Below are 18240 nucleotides of genomic sequence, written 5' to 3'. Positions count from 1 at the left end.
ACAGATCAACTATTTTGAAATTAGACAGTTACAGATAATGGAAGTCAGCTGCAGAAAAAGAGAAAGTTTCTAGGGAAAAGACACTGTGATCCAGTCATTGTTTAAAATACGCATTTTCTCCCCTGTATGTAGCACATGAGAAAAAAAGGATTCTGAAAAAAAGAAGCCAAAGGAATTCAGAATAAAATCAGCTCACTCTGAATTAAAGAATGAACTTCCATTATTCAATAAAAATTTGTAAAGTCTTAGAAGCTTATCAGACTAAATTGAGGAGATCAGCACATTGTAGATGACTCATTGTAATTCAAGAAATTTATAACAGTGTAGAAGAAAACAGATGGTGCAAAGAATCCTCAGTACAAAACACAGATCCAGTGCTGAGCTCAAGAGCCAGAAACCACCCTTCAGCCTAAGACCAGTGGCAAGAAAATGCTGGCATTAAAGTGATTAAAACCCATGCTGCTTTTCTAAGCATTTCTTTTTTCAAATGGTTTCATTGGGTAACCAAATGAGAGCTCTCCTGCAGCTACTGGATTTGAAACAACTAATTAAAAGAACTTCCCATTGATTCATCATAGGGACATTAGAGCAGTCTTTAGGAATGGGAAAATAGGATTTACCTATCTTACAATCTTATGGTTAAAAAGAGCTTTAACAATAAGTGGATAGGATCTTTAAGATCTAATTGACTTCTCTAGTGAGCAACAGTTATAAGGAGCTGAAATTTCTCCACAGAAATTAGTTCTCTTTAGTAGCACTTCACAACAAAAGAAATAGAAACTCAGCTATCTGTGCTTTTAATTACATGGTTTTATTTGTCTGTTTCTTCCTACAAAAAATTTCTGACTGGAATCCTATCTGGCAAAAACAGGATCATCCTTCTACACATACAGGAAATGGTCAATGGTGACTCCTCTGGGTCTTTTTATTAAAAGGTACACTTTTTTTTTTTTTTTACCTAACACAAATACACGTCTCATATTCACAGCTTTATGTGCACATCTCTGCATTTTGATTTAGAGGATTCAGTGTTGGCCCAGTGCTACAGATGTGATGTGAGCCTTGCTGTATGGGCTTGTTGGTTTCAAGTGCAGGTCAGGCGCAGCTGGTTTAGGAGAGATCTAAAATAATTTTGTTCCAATTATTTTCTACTGAGTTGTTTCCCAGGAAGACAACTGGGATTATTTCATGCACTGAAGTTTTGAGAGAATCTTGCAGTGCACCACGACTGTGCTTTGACATGCACTTCCTCAAATAGAAGAATTATTGCGTTGAGCTCAGGCTGAAAACATGCATGAATTGCTGTATAAATTTCAGAAGTCAGAACACAAAATCCCCATCCTGCAGTACATATGGAAAGCTTATGAAGGTTAGGCAATAGTTTGAAGACATGTTATATCAGCAGTCTGTATTTTATAAGCCTAAAAGAGCCAAGAATATAATTTTATCTACAGCTTAATCTGATGTTTTCTGTCATCAGTTGTAATAATTTTGCAAGGATTGGGTTGTCTGGCCAGCAAACTCCCAAATGCAGTGGAATGAAGCTGCAGTGTGCTGGGAAGGTGGCCCAGCTGATGCCTATCACCTCTAAGCAGGCACACGGGGTACCAGATGTATCTGAGAGGTTGCTGTAGCTCCCTCAGACCCACCTGTAAATCACAGCTCAATGCCAGTGTATGACTCCAAATAACAAATAGTAAAACAATTTATGTGAGCAGCGCCCTCCTAGGCCCTTGATCAGTGTATAGCAATTACAAATCCATGTTTGCTAGCTCCTGTTTTCCTTTAAACAAGCCTGACTGTGTATCTTGCTTGGAGAAGCTGATTGTACCCCAGAGAAATATTATGAGAGCTCAACTTCACCCTCAGTTTCAAGAGTAAAAATTTCATTTTAGCTGAGGGAGTAGTTATACATACCCAGGGATAACATTTTGGTTCAAATCCTGTGAATGCTTTTTATTTATTAGTTTGTGTTTTACTCTGTTCAGTTATTTATATTGTGCTGTTTAAGGACTTCCTGAAAACCGAGTTAATCGTTTATTCTTCATGGAATTCTTTTTTTTTCTCTGATACCCTTGCGTCTGACCTGTGGTTAAAATGGCAGAAGTGTAGAAGTTTCCTGTGTAAGCTCTTACACTTTAGTAGGGGGGTTTTTTTTCTGGTGTTATGTGTTGAGTTGGGGTTATTTTCACATCAGAGAGGACCAAATTACTATCCCACAGAACAGTAACCCAAAGGGAAGATTGACAGGGGTTGGAAGTTAATTTTCTCTCTGAGATAAGTGCATTCTTACAGAGAAAGATATGCACATCTCTGTGTAGAGTTTCCCTTTTTTCAAAGGCAAACACACGGTTTTGTTTTCTTCAGTGTTTGTTTGCATTCTAGAATTTATTTATTGTTTTCATTTCTTAAACTTCCTGAAATATTTACAGGAAAGAAAACTAAGGCGTGAAATTTTGTGACTAGAAGCAGATTCTCTTTTCATTTTTTCATTTTCCTAGGGAGGCTCTTGCATTCAAAAGATAAAAACAGAAGTCAGAAAAATATGTTATTTTTAGGAGACAACTCCATGGAAACTTGGAAGAAGTTAAGTAAGGCTCAGAGTAGAGAGAAATGGGGAAGGTGTGTAATAAACTAATATTTTTTAGTGAAAAGACAAATAGTGAAATCTGTGAACCACTTATGGTAGCTGGATTGTTGATCTTACTCAGTTGTGTTCAAGACTGTTGAGCAATATGACTGAGTTTGCTGTAACATTTGGGAAAGCTGCACATCAATACTGTTAAGACATTAGTGTCTGGTGAATATTTTTACATGCTTGACCAGATTAATAAAATAAGCAAAGATCATGTTCTAGAATGCAATTTTTGCACCATTTGAAACTATTGCATAGATAACCGAGCACCTTCTTTTCCACAAAGGCAGAAAAACTGTGTCTTAAAATTGGTTAACCCCACAGTGAGATAATTTGGCTCCTGGGTGCATCCATGCATGTTGGGCCCCTTCCAGAAGCCGCTGGAAGCAGTTCCTACTTGCTGTGCTGCTGCAGGCCTGTGGTGTCGGTGGCGGCACGCAGGTTTGGGGGCACCTTTGCCCCCCAGTTTGCCCATAGCCCAATCCCTGCCAGTGGCCTCCTGAAGGAGCTGGCTGTTTGTGCCCACAGACTCCTCACAAGGGGCCGAAGTGAGGGCCCTTGCCTGAAAAGGGATTCGTTGCGTCTGTTTTAAGCTGTGTCGCTTTATTTTACCCCAGAGAGTAAACTGAATGTACATGGTGAAGAGCTGAATTATAACACTGAACGAAGATTAACCTGAATGCAGAATTTGCTGCCTCTGAAATGTGGTTCTGCTCTGGGCAAGGTGTGCTCGGAGCCAGCAGTGCGGCCTGGCTGGGGCAGGGCCCAGCACAGGCGTTTCTTTCTGTATTTTTGCATAGAGCCATTTTTCAGAAGCTGCTCTGCACTTCAGCAGAGGAGTTACTAGCGTGTACTTGAGACATTAATTCCAGGTTATATGGTTTCCCTGAGAATTGCCATCTGTCATGCTTTTCTGTCTGGAGGTCACTCCAAGTTGCCTCGGGTTGGTATCCTCAGACAGGAGGTTGGAAGGATAAACCGTGTGCTTCGTGTTTAACCCTTAGTTATCCTTTTCCCTTTCAGCACCCACCTTGATAGGTATGGTAAGGAAGGACTGGGCTTCCCAAAACAGCATTGCCCTCTCCTGGCAAGAGCCGGACTTTCCCCATGGAGCAATTCTGGACTACGAGATCAAGTACTATGAGAAAGTAGGTCTCACTTACAGCATCACCCACACTCAGATCCTAAAGAGCAGTGTGTTTCGTATTTTTAATAGTATTCTTTAAATCTTTTCACTTGACCCCACATACAATGCTGTGTATGCTAAAGTAGACGTTTTATTTTGTGCTGATTTTTTGTTGTTCTGCTTGTAACTTGTTAATGACTGTCTTGTTTCACATCAGAATCGAATAGAGCAGCTAGCAGATTGTAATTTACTTGTCTCATAGTTACTATATTTACAAACATGGATAAATGGATCACATGCATGAACGTATTTTGATACATGGACTGTAAAAACTTCACATTAGAGGGACACCGAAGCAGCAGAATTACAGTGAATGGGAACGTGATTTTATTTTGAGGCAAAAAAAGATATTCATTTATTATTGCTGAGTAAAGCAATAATCTGTGCTTAAAGGATAGAGGGTACCAGCCTTGTTTAGAGGGTTACCAGAGAGAGAAACTGTCGGATTTCTGGCTCTCTGTCAAAATCGGGCAATTTCACACAGAAGAGACCTACAACATGCATGTAAAGGTACAAGGTGCATAGACACAGCAGGTCTTGGGAAAGCACAGTTTGAAGCCTCCTTGTCCATAAGCACAAAACATATTTGGTCATTTACAGTTGCTACAGGGCCTTGTACCAGTAAAAAAATTTACTGCTGCCCAGTGCCTTCAATCCTGAAGACACAGACAGGAAATTGTTGGTCTCCATGCCTTAAACAGTTCCCTGCCAAGTCAGTTCTTGCTGTTTCTCTGTCCCCATCTGAAGTCACAGTGGAACTGATGTGTGTGTATGAAGACCACAAAGAACAGAAATACAAACTAAGTAATGAAAGAAAGTTTTAGGGATGTTAGTCTGTGTAAATATCTGAGAATTTTATTCCTTGACTGCACTTCTCTATTGAGATTATGCAGCTTTAATGATGCAGAAGAAAGGGTGAACTGGGAAAAAAATCCAAACAATTTAACTAGGACAGCTAGAGGGGGAAGACATTTGGTAAGCCAAAGCAAGGAACCCCATTTTCCTGCACTAATGGCAGTCCTTCAGGTTCTGAGCCATTATCATAATAAGCCACATTATGACTTGAACTTCGTTTTCTTTGTTGATATTACAGAGGTGAATTAAACACGACAAGTTGTGAGATTTTATTCAGTTGAATAGGAACAGTTCCAAAGATCTGTAGCCATTCATATGGATGTTAAACTATAAATCTTATACACAGATATATAAAAATCCTCCATCAATGGATTATGTGCTGATACCAGTCAGTGCTGAGTGACAAGGCAAATAATTTTCCTTCAAGGTCTGCTTATTACTTAGCCTTGACCATTGTTCAGCAAGACTACATGCACAGGTTTTATGGCCCTTTGCTAGATACAGTTTAAACCACTCTTAGCTGTTTTTACAAAAAAAAAAAAAAACCAAACCACATTTTCTTTTTTCACCTTTTTAAATATATAAGGGATATCTTCTATCTATAAACTCTTTCCTCTGAGGTCTGAGGCACTGCTGGCATCTTCGAGTGCTTTGGCACAGGTGTAATTTGCAAGAACCCTCTTGGAGACCAGGTTCTAGATCAGAGAGATGAATAATCCAGCACTGCAAATCAGTCTGCTTATTTACAGCATTAAATTAGAGAATGTTACTTTACACCACTTTAATAATATTTAAATCAAGAAGAGTACATTATAACACTGGTTAAATGTAGTTGCCAAATGAAAATGAAATTTTATATTGAGAAAAAAAAGGGGATGGTTCCTACCTCAAAACCAGAAAATATTAATATGTACAATTAATTTGATTATTAACAATTCTGATTTCATTTTTTTCTTCTTCACTGTGGAGCTCTGTATATTAAGTAGCATACTTTGTGTTATGTCAGGGCTAGATGCAGCAAGTGACACTGTAATGTCTCAGCCTTCTGAGAAACTGAAAGAGGGGAATATCAGCATTCCTGTTCTCAGCAGAAGTGCCAAAATAGGGATATTGTTGCATGCCCACAGGAAATACAGTAAGAGTGAAATAATTGTCTGCTGGATTTAGTATGAATTTATCACAACGACATCCCTCTAACAGAGAGTAAAACTGCAGCTAAGCTTGAAGAACATGTTAAATATGAAAAGGTCAGAAACAAGAAAAATGCAGAAAACAGTAGTCTTAGCTACTAGTAAAAACACTAGGTAGAAAAATGGACCAACTTTTGCAGTCCTGTCTTTATCCCTTTCTGCCTGTCATTTGCATTTAATAAACAAAGGAGGTTTGGTTTTGTTAAACAATATAAGAAATTGAATGTCTCCATCAAATACAACCACTCAATCCCTAAAATTCAGCTGTTTATATGAGTTTCTTAACTTTGTGAAGCTCTGAAGAATTACACAATATTCTAAAGTTTTATGAGTATTTACTGCTATTTCTGTCAAGGTTCCTTATTGACATTTGAAAAATTGCCAATACATCATTGGGGAGCACATTAGGGGAGTATGCCTGCTTTTAATTATCACCAGTAGGAATTCTGCAGCTCACAAATGGAAGTTACATCTAGTCATGGGCTCCCAAAGTTTCCTGGAACATATGTAAATTTCAGAAATCAAATGGCTGCCCAATAAATAAAATGTAAACACTCAACAAAATGGGGGAGTTTCCAACCATTTCATAAGGAAGAAAAATTAATGATGAGCATGGAACAAAGAGATGCATCTTTCCATGCATTTCCAGAGCAAGCAGAAGAGGGGATAGAGGCTAGACTGTGCTAATTATGCAAGAGACTTACATTTATACTCTTGTGAAATACAAATTACACAGAGAGAACTATCGAAAGATCAAGCCCTCCCTGTGAAAAATATTCTTCTGAGAAAGACTACCAAATTTTAAAGAAATAAAGTAGAGAAGGAGAGTGATAAAGGGGTCTCAGTAAGTTACAAGTATGGAAACATATATTAATTTCAAAATACAGTAAAACAGCTCAGTAATTTTTCTGCTTTAAAGTACTTTTTCCCATATGATCTTCATTTCTCCAGGGAATTTCTGTAAAACACTCAGAACTTCATGAAATACTGTTTCCAAAAATGAAAATCTTGGTGGCAACAACAAAATTTCATCATGAGCCAATTATACAGATTTGTAGTTTCTTATTTAGGAGTGCACTGGTACATTTTTATGTGGTTGTCTGACAAGAGGTCCCTTTGTTCTGCAGCCGTTCAGCCAAAAGTGCAGTGAGCAAAATCTGACGTAGAACATAATTAGAGAGCTGATTTGGCCTGAGAGAACAAAAATTCCTCACCATTCAGTCCAAGATGCTCTGAGCTCTGTCACAGCAAAGAGAAAGGGTTTTCCATTGCTGGAAGAGGTGTGTATTATAACCAGAGAGAGAATATCATGATCCTGAAGTAATAGTCTATGTTGAGGCCTGGTAGTTGAAATACCTGATTTCAGGTAGATTGTTAATCATTCTGAGAACTAAACCTTGGACAATAAGTGAGTCTTTACAGGAACACACACAGGATCAGTTAAATGTTTGCCCTTTGAGATCTAAGGTGTGCTCATAAAAGCATTTCTTCTTAGACATTCTTTGGGGTCTTTAGATACTAAACACTGCAAATTATCTCTCTTGATAGAGGGTGTCTGCCCTATTCTGCACCCTCTTTGTCTGTCCATTGTATTTTATGATCCCTTGGTATCATCCACAAACACTGTTTCTAAAAGGAAAACTCTCTCATGGGCAGTACTGCCTTTCCCTTTAAAAATCAAATTCCAGACATCAGTGTAATCTCAGTGTCATTGAGAATTGCAATTAATTTTTCTTTTATACTTTATAACTCAGACACTGACCAAAGCTTGTACTATTTGCAAGATTCCAGGGCATCATAATCTCTTTACCTCTCATTAAAAGAGTTTAATGTTTGAGGCAGGTGAAGGAGTGGGGCCTTGTTAGAGCCTTGTAATGACATGAAGTCCTTCTGTAGGAATTCCCTCGTGGGAGAGGGAACACAGCACACAGTGGATATAAACCTCACCAGCTGCACTCCAGGTTGTGCAGCTGAACTGGAAAATGCTTATTCCTCCCCTTGCCATCCAAACCCATAAAGTTAATCATCAAAAATTAATGCTCCCTGAGACCTGTATTAGGCATACCAAGCTGTGCACATATCAGCAACTGTATTAAGTTTGTTCTCCCACATGGCCCAAGCACACCAGCTGGATTACATTTCCTGTTATACACAAGATAACATATAATTAGCTAAGGAAGCCTGTCTGTAGAGAAGAGATTTTAATGGAATGTACCCAAGCAGTAACCCAAGGCATTGCAATGAAATCTCTAAATAGAGAAACTAGAGAATATCTTTTGAATCAGCATTTGGAGGAGAGGGCAGGTATTTCTTTGCTTTCTTGTCTTTTGATGAATTTTAAAGCTAAATCCCTTTGACAAAATACTTCATTTGGTTGGGAGACTCGATTTGCAGCTCACAGGCAGTTTTCACTTAAAAAAATTAACCCACCTCCATAGGAGAGTGAGTGGACAGGATATGTGGGATGTCAGATATTACTTTTCCTTCATCCCAGCATTATTTAGAGTTGAATTAATAAATAGAAGTGAGAAAATAACTGAGCAGTAGAGAGAAGGGGGGAAATTAGCTTTCCAATGAGATTTGAAAAAGAGATGAAGAGCTGATGAGGCAGAGAGATAGAGGCAAGTACCAGATTTAAAGAATTAGAAATCAGTATGACCTTGTTAATTTTTCTATCAGTCTACAGCTGTCTTAACTTATACAAGAAATGATGCTCTTTCTTAAAATCTAATATTAAAACAAAGACTGCTATTTCTTTGAGTAATCATTAATATGAATTAAAATGAGCCACCCTGAATTTGAGTGACAGACCTTGAGGTAAATTACATGATAGGAATAATGAGAAGTTTTAAGACTCTCAGTGCGTAATGTTTTGAATGACAGAATTATTTCTGCAAGAATTAATATGGAAAATTATAAACATCATGTGACTCATCCCAGTTTAGAGGACACCAGATGTTCCTCTGTCTTCTCCAGCTAAGGAGATACTGCATTATGATCTTCTCACATTAATTAACCTGACCCTGCTTGAGTATGGGCTGGAATCAGCCTCAGTGAACAGGAGCCATACGTGTTCTCATTAGATAAAATAAGGACATTTCTCATAAGAAGCTACCTTACACAGACGAGATTCGGTCCCCTGAATTTCTGGGTGACATTTTGGAAACGTGGAGTAAAATCAGTCATTTCTCTTGTAAAGCCCTCTGCCTTTCTGTGAGGTCTGCATGGCATGTGTGAAGTTCATTGGCCCTCAACCTCCCTACTACTTAAACAGCCAAACCTCTCCAGTCTCTCCACCTCTTTAATCACAATTTTGCACAATGTTTAACTATGTTAGAAAGAACACATTTTTTCAGACACAACTGTTAAAACTCCCCCTTTTCCTTTAAGCAACAGCTATTACTTTTTTGGTTCAGATTTTGCTCTTATGTTAAATTTTTATGTCATGAAGAGTAATATATGCAGCAGCTCCCAGTGGCAAGAGGCTGAAGGGAGCCTGGGGGCTGTGTGACTTTAATCCATGGGCAGAGTTGGTTTGTTTGGTGCTGGTGTGGCTGGGTTCTTGGCATGCACAATGTTTTTTTTCTGGGCATGTTCCTTTATTGTTGCTATCCCTACTGTAGCATTCTTGACAACCTTGCTAAATTTTAAAGTCAACATCAGTGACAGGATTGGGGAACAGGAACAGACTGACAACATCAGAGATAAGCATGTGAACACTTCAGGTACCTGGCCAGTCAGTGAGTATATTCAGTATAAAAAGCTGTTTGCGTTAAATGATCAACTGGGCAATTTTTAACTTCATGCTAATATTTTTTTTTAATGGACAGTTTTCTTCTGGAGTATTTTTCAAATTATTCAAATCATTTGAGGCATAAGTAGCAATCTGCTGCCTACAAAATATTTCTGATATGACTGGAATCAAGAAACGTAGGACTCGTGCAATAATACATTTTCATTATATTTTCAACACATTCTCATCCAAAAAGTACTGAGTATGTGGGATGTACAAGAGCTTTTGGACAGTAGTTTTGAGCAGCCCTTAGTGTTTGTTCATAGCTGCAGGAACAGAGCAGCATGTCACGGGAAGGCACCAGGGCTCCGCCTCAGGCATTCTCGGCCCTTTGTAGCTCCTGGGAAATGAACCATGTCTGCTGAATGTTTTTAAAAAATTATCACTACAAATGTGCTTTGGGATATAATCATTAAAATGAAATCTCCTAGCTTATTTTAGCATAGTAAGTGGTGTTAAACAAGCTTCTCAGTTTTTCTGTTCCGCTGTTATTAACCTAGTTTCCCGAGGGAAAAAATGTAAAAACCTCGGATTCTAAAAAGAGAAAAAAATAGGTCTCAGAACTGTTGAAAATGAGAGTGAATAATTACCAGACTCTCTGACCTGATACAATTTTTGCCTACAGGAAAAAACCTAAGGACCTTGCAGCAGCCATTATTAATGACACCCATGTAATTACTATTAGGAGGAAAAGAAATCTGGTGTCTAAGTATCAATTACATGCAGCAAAGGGTTTATCAAAGAAGTTCTGAGTTAGGCCTCTATTAGATGCCTGGTTTGGCTTGTCTACTAATCATTGTTGTCAATTATTTAGAAATAGCTTCTGAACTTTTGTAGTTAATAATAAAGTAGCCTATAGAGGTATTACTGTTGTTCCTGCTGAACCAAAAATTCTCAGTGAGAAGTATAATTCTGTTTAAGCAAGCCTGGTGGATTTGATATTAAAAAAACCCCCATACTTAAGTCTCTGCTGATCTTATGTTCTTGCCTGCAGCCAGTACCATTTTCTCCAAGGAAAATTACATGTACAGTGCTCATTCCTGTAACTGCTAGAAGAGCTGCACAAATGCAGAAAAAGTGCATTAATGGTTTTGAATAAGTGGTTTTCAAATGCTTTCAAGGGCATAGGAATAGGCATAGGAGGTATGCAAACTATTACAAGACGACAAACACAGCCAGTTCCATACCTCAAATTAAGCTAAGAAAGCTAAATCCACTGATGTCAGAGATTGGTTGCTATTAAAAGGAATTTTTTTTTCCTAGCCAGTACAGCATTAGAACATTAGGAAAAATAGTTTTCAAAATTGTGTACTGACATAGCAAGAATAATAGCAATACTGTTAACCTCAGAAATCAGCGTTAATCTTAAATACGTGTTTAGGTAGGACCAAAAATCAGAAACAGCTATTTATAGAGTAGAAAGTTTCAGCTGAGGATGACATTTAGATGATTTTGATTAATATATTGTAGAAAAGAAATGTTTTCTCTTCAGAGATAATATATCAGTTGCACAAAAGGATGTGGTATGGAGTTTAACATGTTTAATCCTGAATTAACAAAATAGAAAATGTCGTCCCGAAGTTATTATTAACTGCCTGTTAACCTTTGAGTTTAGGTGCAGTAAGTTTTAGTTGCATATGATAATAGAGTTGGAGTTCCCTCAGACACCTTAAGATAAATTTAGGAGTCAGACTTTGGGTTTGAAAGTTTGACCCATTTTTACAAAAAACAGTGGCGAGTTTTGTGAGCAATGACCTACATATAACAAGCATACCTTCCAGAAGATGGTCATCTAAAGGAAAGTGATTTCCTTAGTTATAAATTAAATACAATCTCTAGCTCTCCATTTTCCTAAAACCAGTCACAATGTTTCCTTTAGACCCTCTTAAAATACGAACTAGCTTTAAAGTTCCCAAAAATCATCTGTGAGCCCAAACTATATAAAAAACTGAAGGTAGCACAGCATTTTTTATAATACCCAAATGAGTTATTGTTCATAAATTGTTGATTTGCAGCCATAAAGGTGGATTCAGAGATTAAATGAAGAAGAAACGTACCTCAAGAAATGGGTTTATATCTTTGTCTAAATGAAGGAGTGTTCAGATATCATTTCACTTACAGTTTCTTCCTGCAATATTCAATGCATTCAAGAGGTACTTGAGGAGGTACAAAGGCATGCATCATTTTGGAGAGTAAAACCAGAGAAAGTTCCTTTTCTTTTCTCTCTCTTTTTCTAACACTGCATTGCAATTGTACTTTAACCACAGAAAAGGACAGGATATTAGTTTTCCACTTTGAATGGTTTTTTCCACATTAAATGAAGATGAAGCCATATAAATTATGACTGCATAATAATAGCAACCTCTTTTTTATTAAGTAGCAGTGTCCCCAAAGCAGTCATTCTGGGAGAAGGGAGAAAAACCCAAAGGGAAAGAGGAAGCTCCTTCAGGGAGAGCCACTCCATTTTAATGCACTAAAACCACGACTTTCACTTTTAATATTAATATAATCACTTTACCACCTATTAAACAAAAGCTGTGGGTTTGGTGTGGGGACATGGTTATTGGAATCAAAATGAACATTAGAGGAGCTTTTCATTTAGATTAATAATTTCATTAGCCAACTTGAATTCACAGAAATTGTATCTTATTCAATAACTCCCATGTAGTTTTGTTAGGTTTGTACCCGATTAACCCACAAATTTTTATTCTCTTGATTGAAAGAAGCACAGTATTACAATTCTCTCTTTTTCTTTTGAGTTTTTTTGATGTATTTGCATTAATAGTTTCAAAGTGCCCTTTCTTGATGTGCTTGTTGGGATGGCTGAGTTAACAACCTATTATTGTGTACTCCTTACCGAGCTGTTAATAGCTTTAGAGTCTTTTGTAGGAATTCACCTGCTGCTCATAAACACATTTATGTTGCTGTAGGAACTTCACCAGGTTGATATATCTTGTATTTGCAATGACCTTGCACAAACTGCCTGGTTTTCATGCATATTCTGCAAGTATTCATATTATATTAATGAAACAGCAGTTCTTCAGTGACTGAACAGCTTTTTTTAAAAAGGTGATGACACCTATCTGTAAATTTCTTAACATTTTTTCAGACTTTTTGTTGTTGTTTTTACCACCTCCAAAAATAATATTTCTGCTGAAGTTAGCTACATCAGAAATGGGCACTTCCCAAAAAAATTGAGCAAAAAGTTGCTTTGTCAGTTTTGGAAGTGCAAAATCAGCATTTTGATTTACTTCCTAGATTGTTTACTTTGCCCTTGAAATTCATGTTCAACTAATGGGAAAAAAGATTGCTGTTTTTGCTTTACACCCCATTAACTCACCGAGGTGTTTGAAGAAAACATAAACTTAAGGAATATGCTATATTTATTGTTGATGTATTGCCAGGTTCTGCAGTACACTCATGACACCAGAGGCGAATTCAGCCCTTCTGAGTTAACATTACAAGATATATATTTGCTGTTTGCCTGCCCTGAGACACAAAAAGGTGTATGCATGTGCTCAAAAATAGACCAAAAAATGTGATATTTCAGTGACTTTTCAATAGCTGTTATGTGATTATATCTGAAGAAGCTTGCATAATGAAAAACAATGCATAGTCTCTATATAGAGATCAGCAGGTTCCCTCTTGCCTCTGATTTATTAATTGTATTGCAGTGATTAAAGTCAAACACTAGTTAGTGTCAGACTTGGTGTTTTAGAGCCAAAATTCTTCCTCCAAAATTGATTTTTGTTAGATGGTTGAAATCTATCTGAATATTGTCAACATTATTCCATACTTACAAGTCCTAATTTTCTTTGAAAAGAAAAGAATTTGTCCCAAAGATGTGTATTCACAGTTAGCATATGAAAGACTTGTTACCATATAACATTCATGTGGTCTGAAATGAATCCTAATGCCTTCAGTCATTTTTTTCCAGAATAGCAATCTGAATAGCAATCTGCATCAATTCAATCTATAAAAGTAGATCTTTTGCTTACTTAAATGAAAGTGCTAGCTTTATTTATACCACTGAATTTGTTTTCAAGCTGCTGTATATCAATAAGGATCTTTTCTGGATTTTCCAGGCAGGAAACATCCAGTAGCAAATGAAAAGAGAAAATTCTACATTAGTCTCCTCTTCTAATATTAAAAGGTATTTATGTAGAAGATTCAAACTAAGCTTAAACTGATCTTAAAATAAGCCCAGTCACTCTACCTGTCCTAACATCCTAAAAGGCTGAAACAAATTTTAGAAAGGAGTTGGAAAGGCATGTTTCCACAAGAGGTTTTTAGTACAAAATGTGGGTTTAGTACAGAATGTGTTTTTCATGAGGGTGTTTGTAGAGGTGCAAACATCACACAGCAGTTAAAATTTCCCAGCAAGGTGTTACAAACATATCCAGCACTGAAAGGGAGCCCTAATCCAAATCCTGGCCCTATCTGCCTGTGAAATATTGTAGGAATTCTGAAATTAGGTGAATTAAGCAAATATGTCATTAGCCCCATTAGAGCTAAGTTCTGTGTAGCTAACTAAGTGCTGTACTACATTTTCAGATTGGTAGAATCACTTGATTTTCACAGCTTTGAACATATGTTGTGCTTTGCTGGGGTTTTTTTTTTTGGGGGGGGGGGTGGGTTTTATTTGGTTTTGGGGGGTTTTGGTGGTTTTTTCTGTCAAAATGGAGCACTGGCTACTCTGTACTGTCACCATCACTGTGGAAGTCTTCTGAAGAATTGGATGATTGCTCTTCTATTGAAATTCCACTTTGCTTGCAAGATGCTTCTTTACATTTAAATTGCCTTCACACTTCAGTAGGAAATAGGATCACCACAGTTTTGAGTTCTGTCATGCACAGCTGATATTACCCACGCTGGTAATGCTGGGTGTCAGAAGATAGCCTGCCCCATGTCTCAGCAACTTAGAGACCTTCAGGTGTTTGGACTGTGACTTTTTGCATTGCAGATTTTTCACATCACATGAGTTGTCCCTTTTTGCTATCTTTCTTCCAGGGTCTTGCATTTGCAATTTAAATATTTCATTATCCAGTGACCTACTTCCCATCTGTAACTAGAAGAACTGTTTCTATGATATACACAGATATTGTCAAATTGACTGAACAAATCACTGATATTCATGATTGTTCACTATTTCCTATAGACAAGAAACTGAGGTATATTCAACAAAACAATCAGGAAGCAGATTTTTTTTTTAAATCCCCACAGTATTTTTTAAACACAGTTTGTAATTAAGCTTGTTGCCTAGGGGTGTTTTGGAAGCCACAAGCAAAATAGGTTCAAGGAATAATTAAGAAAATTCATGGAGAAAAAGTCCATGAGCTGCAAAACATAATGAAGCAAATTTGATTAATTCAGAAGGCCACTAATTTGCAGATTGCTGGACTGTGGAAGAGTGTTAAAGGTGAGCATGGGAAGAAGGAACCTGCACTGCCAATGTGGAGTGTCAAGTCTGCAGTGGCATCAGGACCTCTTTCAGAATTGTGAAATTTGAACCTCACACAGCAAAAGAATGACTTGGGAATCAGCCCACTGGCTGCATGTCCATAGTTCTCTGGGCTTGTTTCACAGCAAAGAAAGTCACAGAAGCCTTCCAAACTTCAAATTTTCAGTTTCAAATTGTTTCTGTTTCCTGTTGCACTGTATTTGTCAGCAGGTTTATTATATCATTATGAAGTAAATCTTAGCCTTAGGTATCCCAGGAGAAACTGTGCATTACTGTCCAAAAGTGAATTTTGAATACTACTTGAGCTGAATTTTACCTTTAGTAATCTAGTTCATGCTTGCAGTAGCTTCCTGCTTCTTTCCAACTAGAAAAAAACAATTAAAACTAGTGAAAAAATAAGAAAAATCTTCAAGGCAGTTGGAGAGGCTGGCACTTTCATATGCTGAGGTTAGAGAGACTTCTGGAGATCGTGGTGCAGAGGTTTTCACTGGTAAATATTTTTAATTAGCGAACAACTGTTATCAGAGTAGCTCATTACTGCCAGAAAGATGGGATTTAATATCTGTGCTCATCTGACAACTCAGGCCATGTTCTCCAGCTGCCTTTATTATATGCTGGATTGCACCCTGTTCCATCCCCAACTTAACGCACAGCCTTTTTTTATTTTGGTTTAATCTCCTTGTAAGGACAATAAGCTGTGTCCTGTCTGCTGCCTTCACACCTGGCAGTCCCACTTGACCCAGCATATGAACCACACAGCTTTTGCTCTGCCCACCCTTCACCTCCCTGTGCTGGCAAGAATTTTAACACTGCTTTAGAGTCTCCCTGTCCTCATCTCTCTCCTCATTTAATTTTCTGCTTTTCATGGTTCACCTCACATCAACTCATTTCTGCCTTTCCAAGTATATAATCCAATTAAAATGAAGTTTGTCTGGGGTTTGACCTTTCTGTATTTTTTTTTTTATGATTGGTTATCTGCTCTTCCCCTTTTCATGTTGACAGCCTCACTTTATATATGGAGAAAGTGATGAGCTGACTGACAGACAATCAGAATATAAAATACTGAATGGCCAAACAGGTAAAGGACACTTGAGTGTTTCAGCTCCCCAAACTGTTACATCTCAGGTTAATCACGAGGGAGGCCAAGGAGGGAAGGGAGAGGGTCACAGCCTGAAGAGGTGATGCCTTTAAGTGCTGCAGGTTTCTGCTCTGAAGCAAACACTAGAGCCATTGGTAATTTTCTCTATGGCCCTGCTTTTTTGCTGCCACAGTTTTCTACTTTGTTCAGATTGAGCCTCAGATCTTTGCAATCACTTCTAAATTTACTCCTTCTTGTTCAGCTGAAAACCAGAGATACAAGGGTTTTAGGAAGAGCATTTTTTTTTTAAGAATCTGAATGGTATCTTTTACTTTTAGTGCTGTTATTGTAATTTTTCTTACCATTCTACATTACAATAAAAATTTAATTAATCCTGTTGATCAGATTGTAATCAGATAGTAAATAATGCTAGAAGCATGTTTTTGAACCTATGAATCTTTTCTCTAAAATCTTCCAAGTATTACAGCCAGTATTCCTGTTAATTGATGTACTGTAGGTCAAAATAGTTTTCTAGGAGAAAATCATCATCACCAAATTAGTGAATATAAAGGAGCTTTCAAAGACAGACACTGAGTTTCACTGGTGTAGTTAATTTTATTGATTTCAGTGTAATTACTCCTTATCTACAACAATCTGCGTAAGGTGAGAAAGGATCTACAACTAGAGGCAACAGGCATTCAGAAGGTGTGTTATGGAAATATTCTATTGCAAAGAAAGAAAATACTTTTTGAGAATTATTGGGGGGAAATTACTTGTGAGAGGAATATGGGCTGTATAAATCAGAGGCAATTTCCATAAATTAGAGCTGTGGGGAGTCTTTTTATTGACCACAGAGAGTAAGCACAAACTCCACAGTTTGATGTTGTCTTTAATAGATTCTATTTGAACTGATTAATCAATTAATGACTATACCTAATAATTAAGTATTGTGTTATCCTAATGTGCATCACAACATTAAAGTTCAGGTGACTGTGGAGTGCCAGTGCAGCTGATCCCATGGGAAAAGTAAGGGAGAATTGGGAGATTTCATTGCACAGTGGACTAGAGCTATGATCAGTAATAATTGCTGTCTTCCAGAATCATGGTCATTCCTTTAAAATAATGATGCTTCCTCTGTAGGTCACATTGTGTGTGTGTTCCTCAAACTGATGTACCTAGGAAAGAGGAAAGATGTGACCAAACGGTCGCATAAAAATTTCTTTTTTATTATTGGTGCTTTTATTTAAACATTTTTAGTGTCTGAATCATGAAACTCCAAATCTTCTTTACTATAATGTGGTACTTATTCAGCTTTGACACTGTGCTTCAGTGTACCAGATAAAGACCTGGTCCCTGTGGTGGTATATAGATTTAATCTCTATTAGTACTTCTTTCACTTAAATAACACTGCTCTGAAAAGCACAGGCAGGATTATGTAGCTTAATACAGAATTTTCATGTTGCAGGACAATAGATATAAACTAGAAAATGTGTTTGCAAGCAGCTGATAGTAAATTCAGTTACTCTCTTTGGATTCTTTCTACACACACACACAGACTTAGCTGTGGGTACACAGTAAGTCTGTTTTAGCTGGAAGAAGGTTTGGAAATCCCTTTCCCTAGGGTCAGTTTAAGAAGACTTTTGCTACTCGTGAGACTGAATGAGCTGCATACCTCCATTGTCATTCATGAAATAAACTACACTAAGAATATATAGCTCCCAGTATATATTCTAAATTATAGAAAATTATATTTGGTTATCTTTTAAAATTGCTAAACTGAGGACTGTGATACTATTTTGATTAGAGCCATGTCTCTTTTTGCCACTCAGATATTAATGGTGATGAATCTTGTATGCCTGAAAGTGCCAGGATTTTATCAGTGCTCTCCTGGTAAAGTTAATCTTTTAAAGGTTATTTCATCACTATAAGCAAAACTCTGCATTTCAGCCCTAATTTCTATTGATTTTTTTCTTCCACTAAAGATTTTGAGATATATAATCTTTTTCTCACATATAACATCAGAATGTAAACTCTTTGACTCT

The 18240-nt window shown here is 37.3% G+C and overlaps 1 protein-coding gene across 11 annotated transcripts in view; it reads left to right on the top strand.

The window, feature by feature from the left end:
• LOC138116373 (ephrin type-A receptor 6) overlaps positions 1-18240 on the top strand; it is a 320669-nt gene that overhangs the window by 192292 nt on the left and 110137 nt on the right. For 8 of the 11 annotated variants that reach the window (XM_069025664.1, XM_069025637.1, XM_069025630.1 and 5 more), the window contains one exon: positions 3659-3783. The exons of 1 other annotated variant lie outside the window; for it this stretch is intronic. In XM_069025664.1, coding sequence (XP_068881765.1) covers positions 3659-3783 — 125 coding nt within the window. Of the gene's footprint in view, positions 1-3658; positions 3784-16122; positions 16199-17144; positions 17225-18240 lie in introns of those variants that run through there. 2 more of the 11 variants (XM_069025678.1, XM_069025687.1) reach the window with 2 other exon arrangements.

This window comes from Aphelocoma coerulescens, chromosome 1, assembly GCF_041296385.1.
Source record: "Aphelocoma coerulescens isolate FSJ_1873_10779 chromosome 1, UR_Acoe_1.0, whole genome shotgun sequence".
Lineage (NCBI taxonomy): Eukaryota > Metazoa > Chordata > Aves > Passeriformes > Corvidae > Aphelocoma > Aphelocoma coerulescens.
The sequence above is the reverse complement of the archived record's forward strand: the minus strand, read 5'-3'. Positions and strand labels throughout refer to the sequence as shown.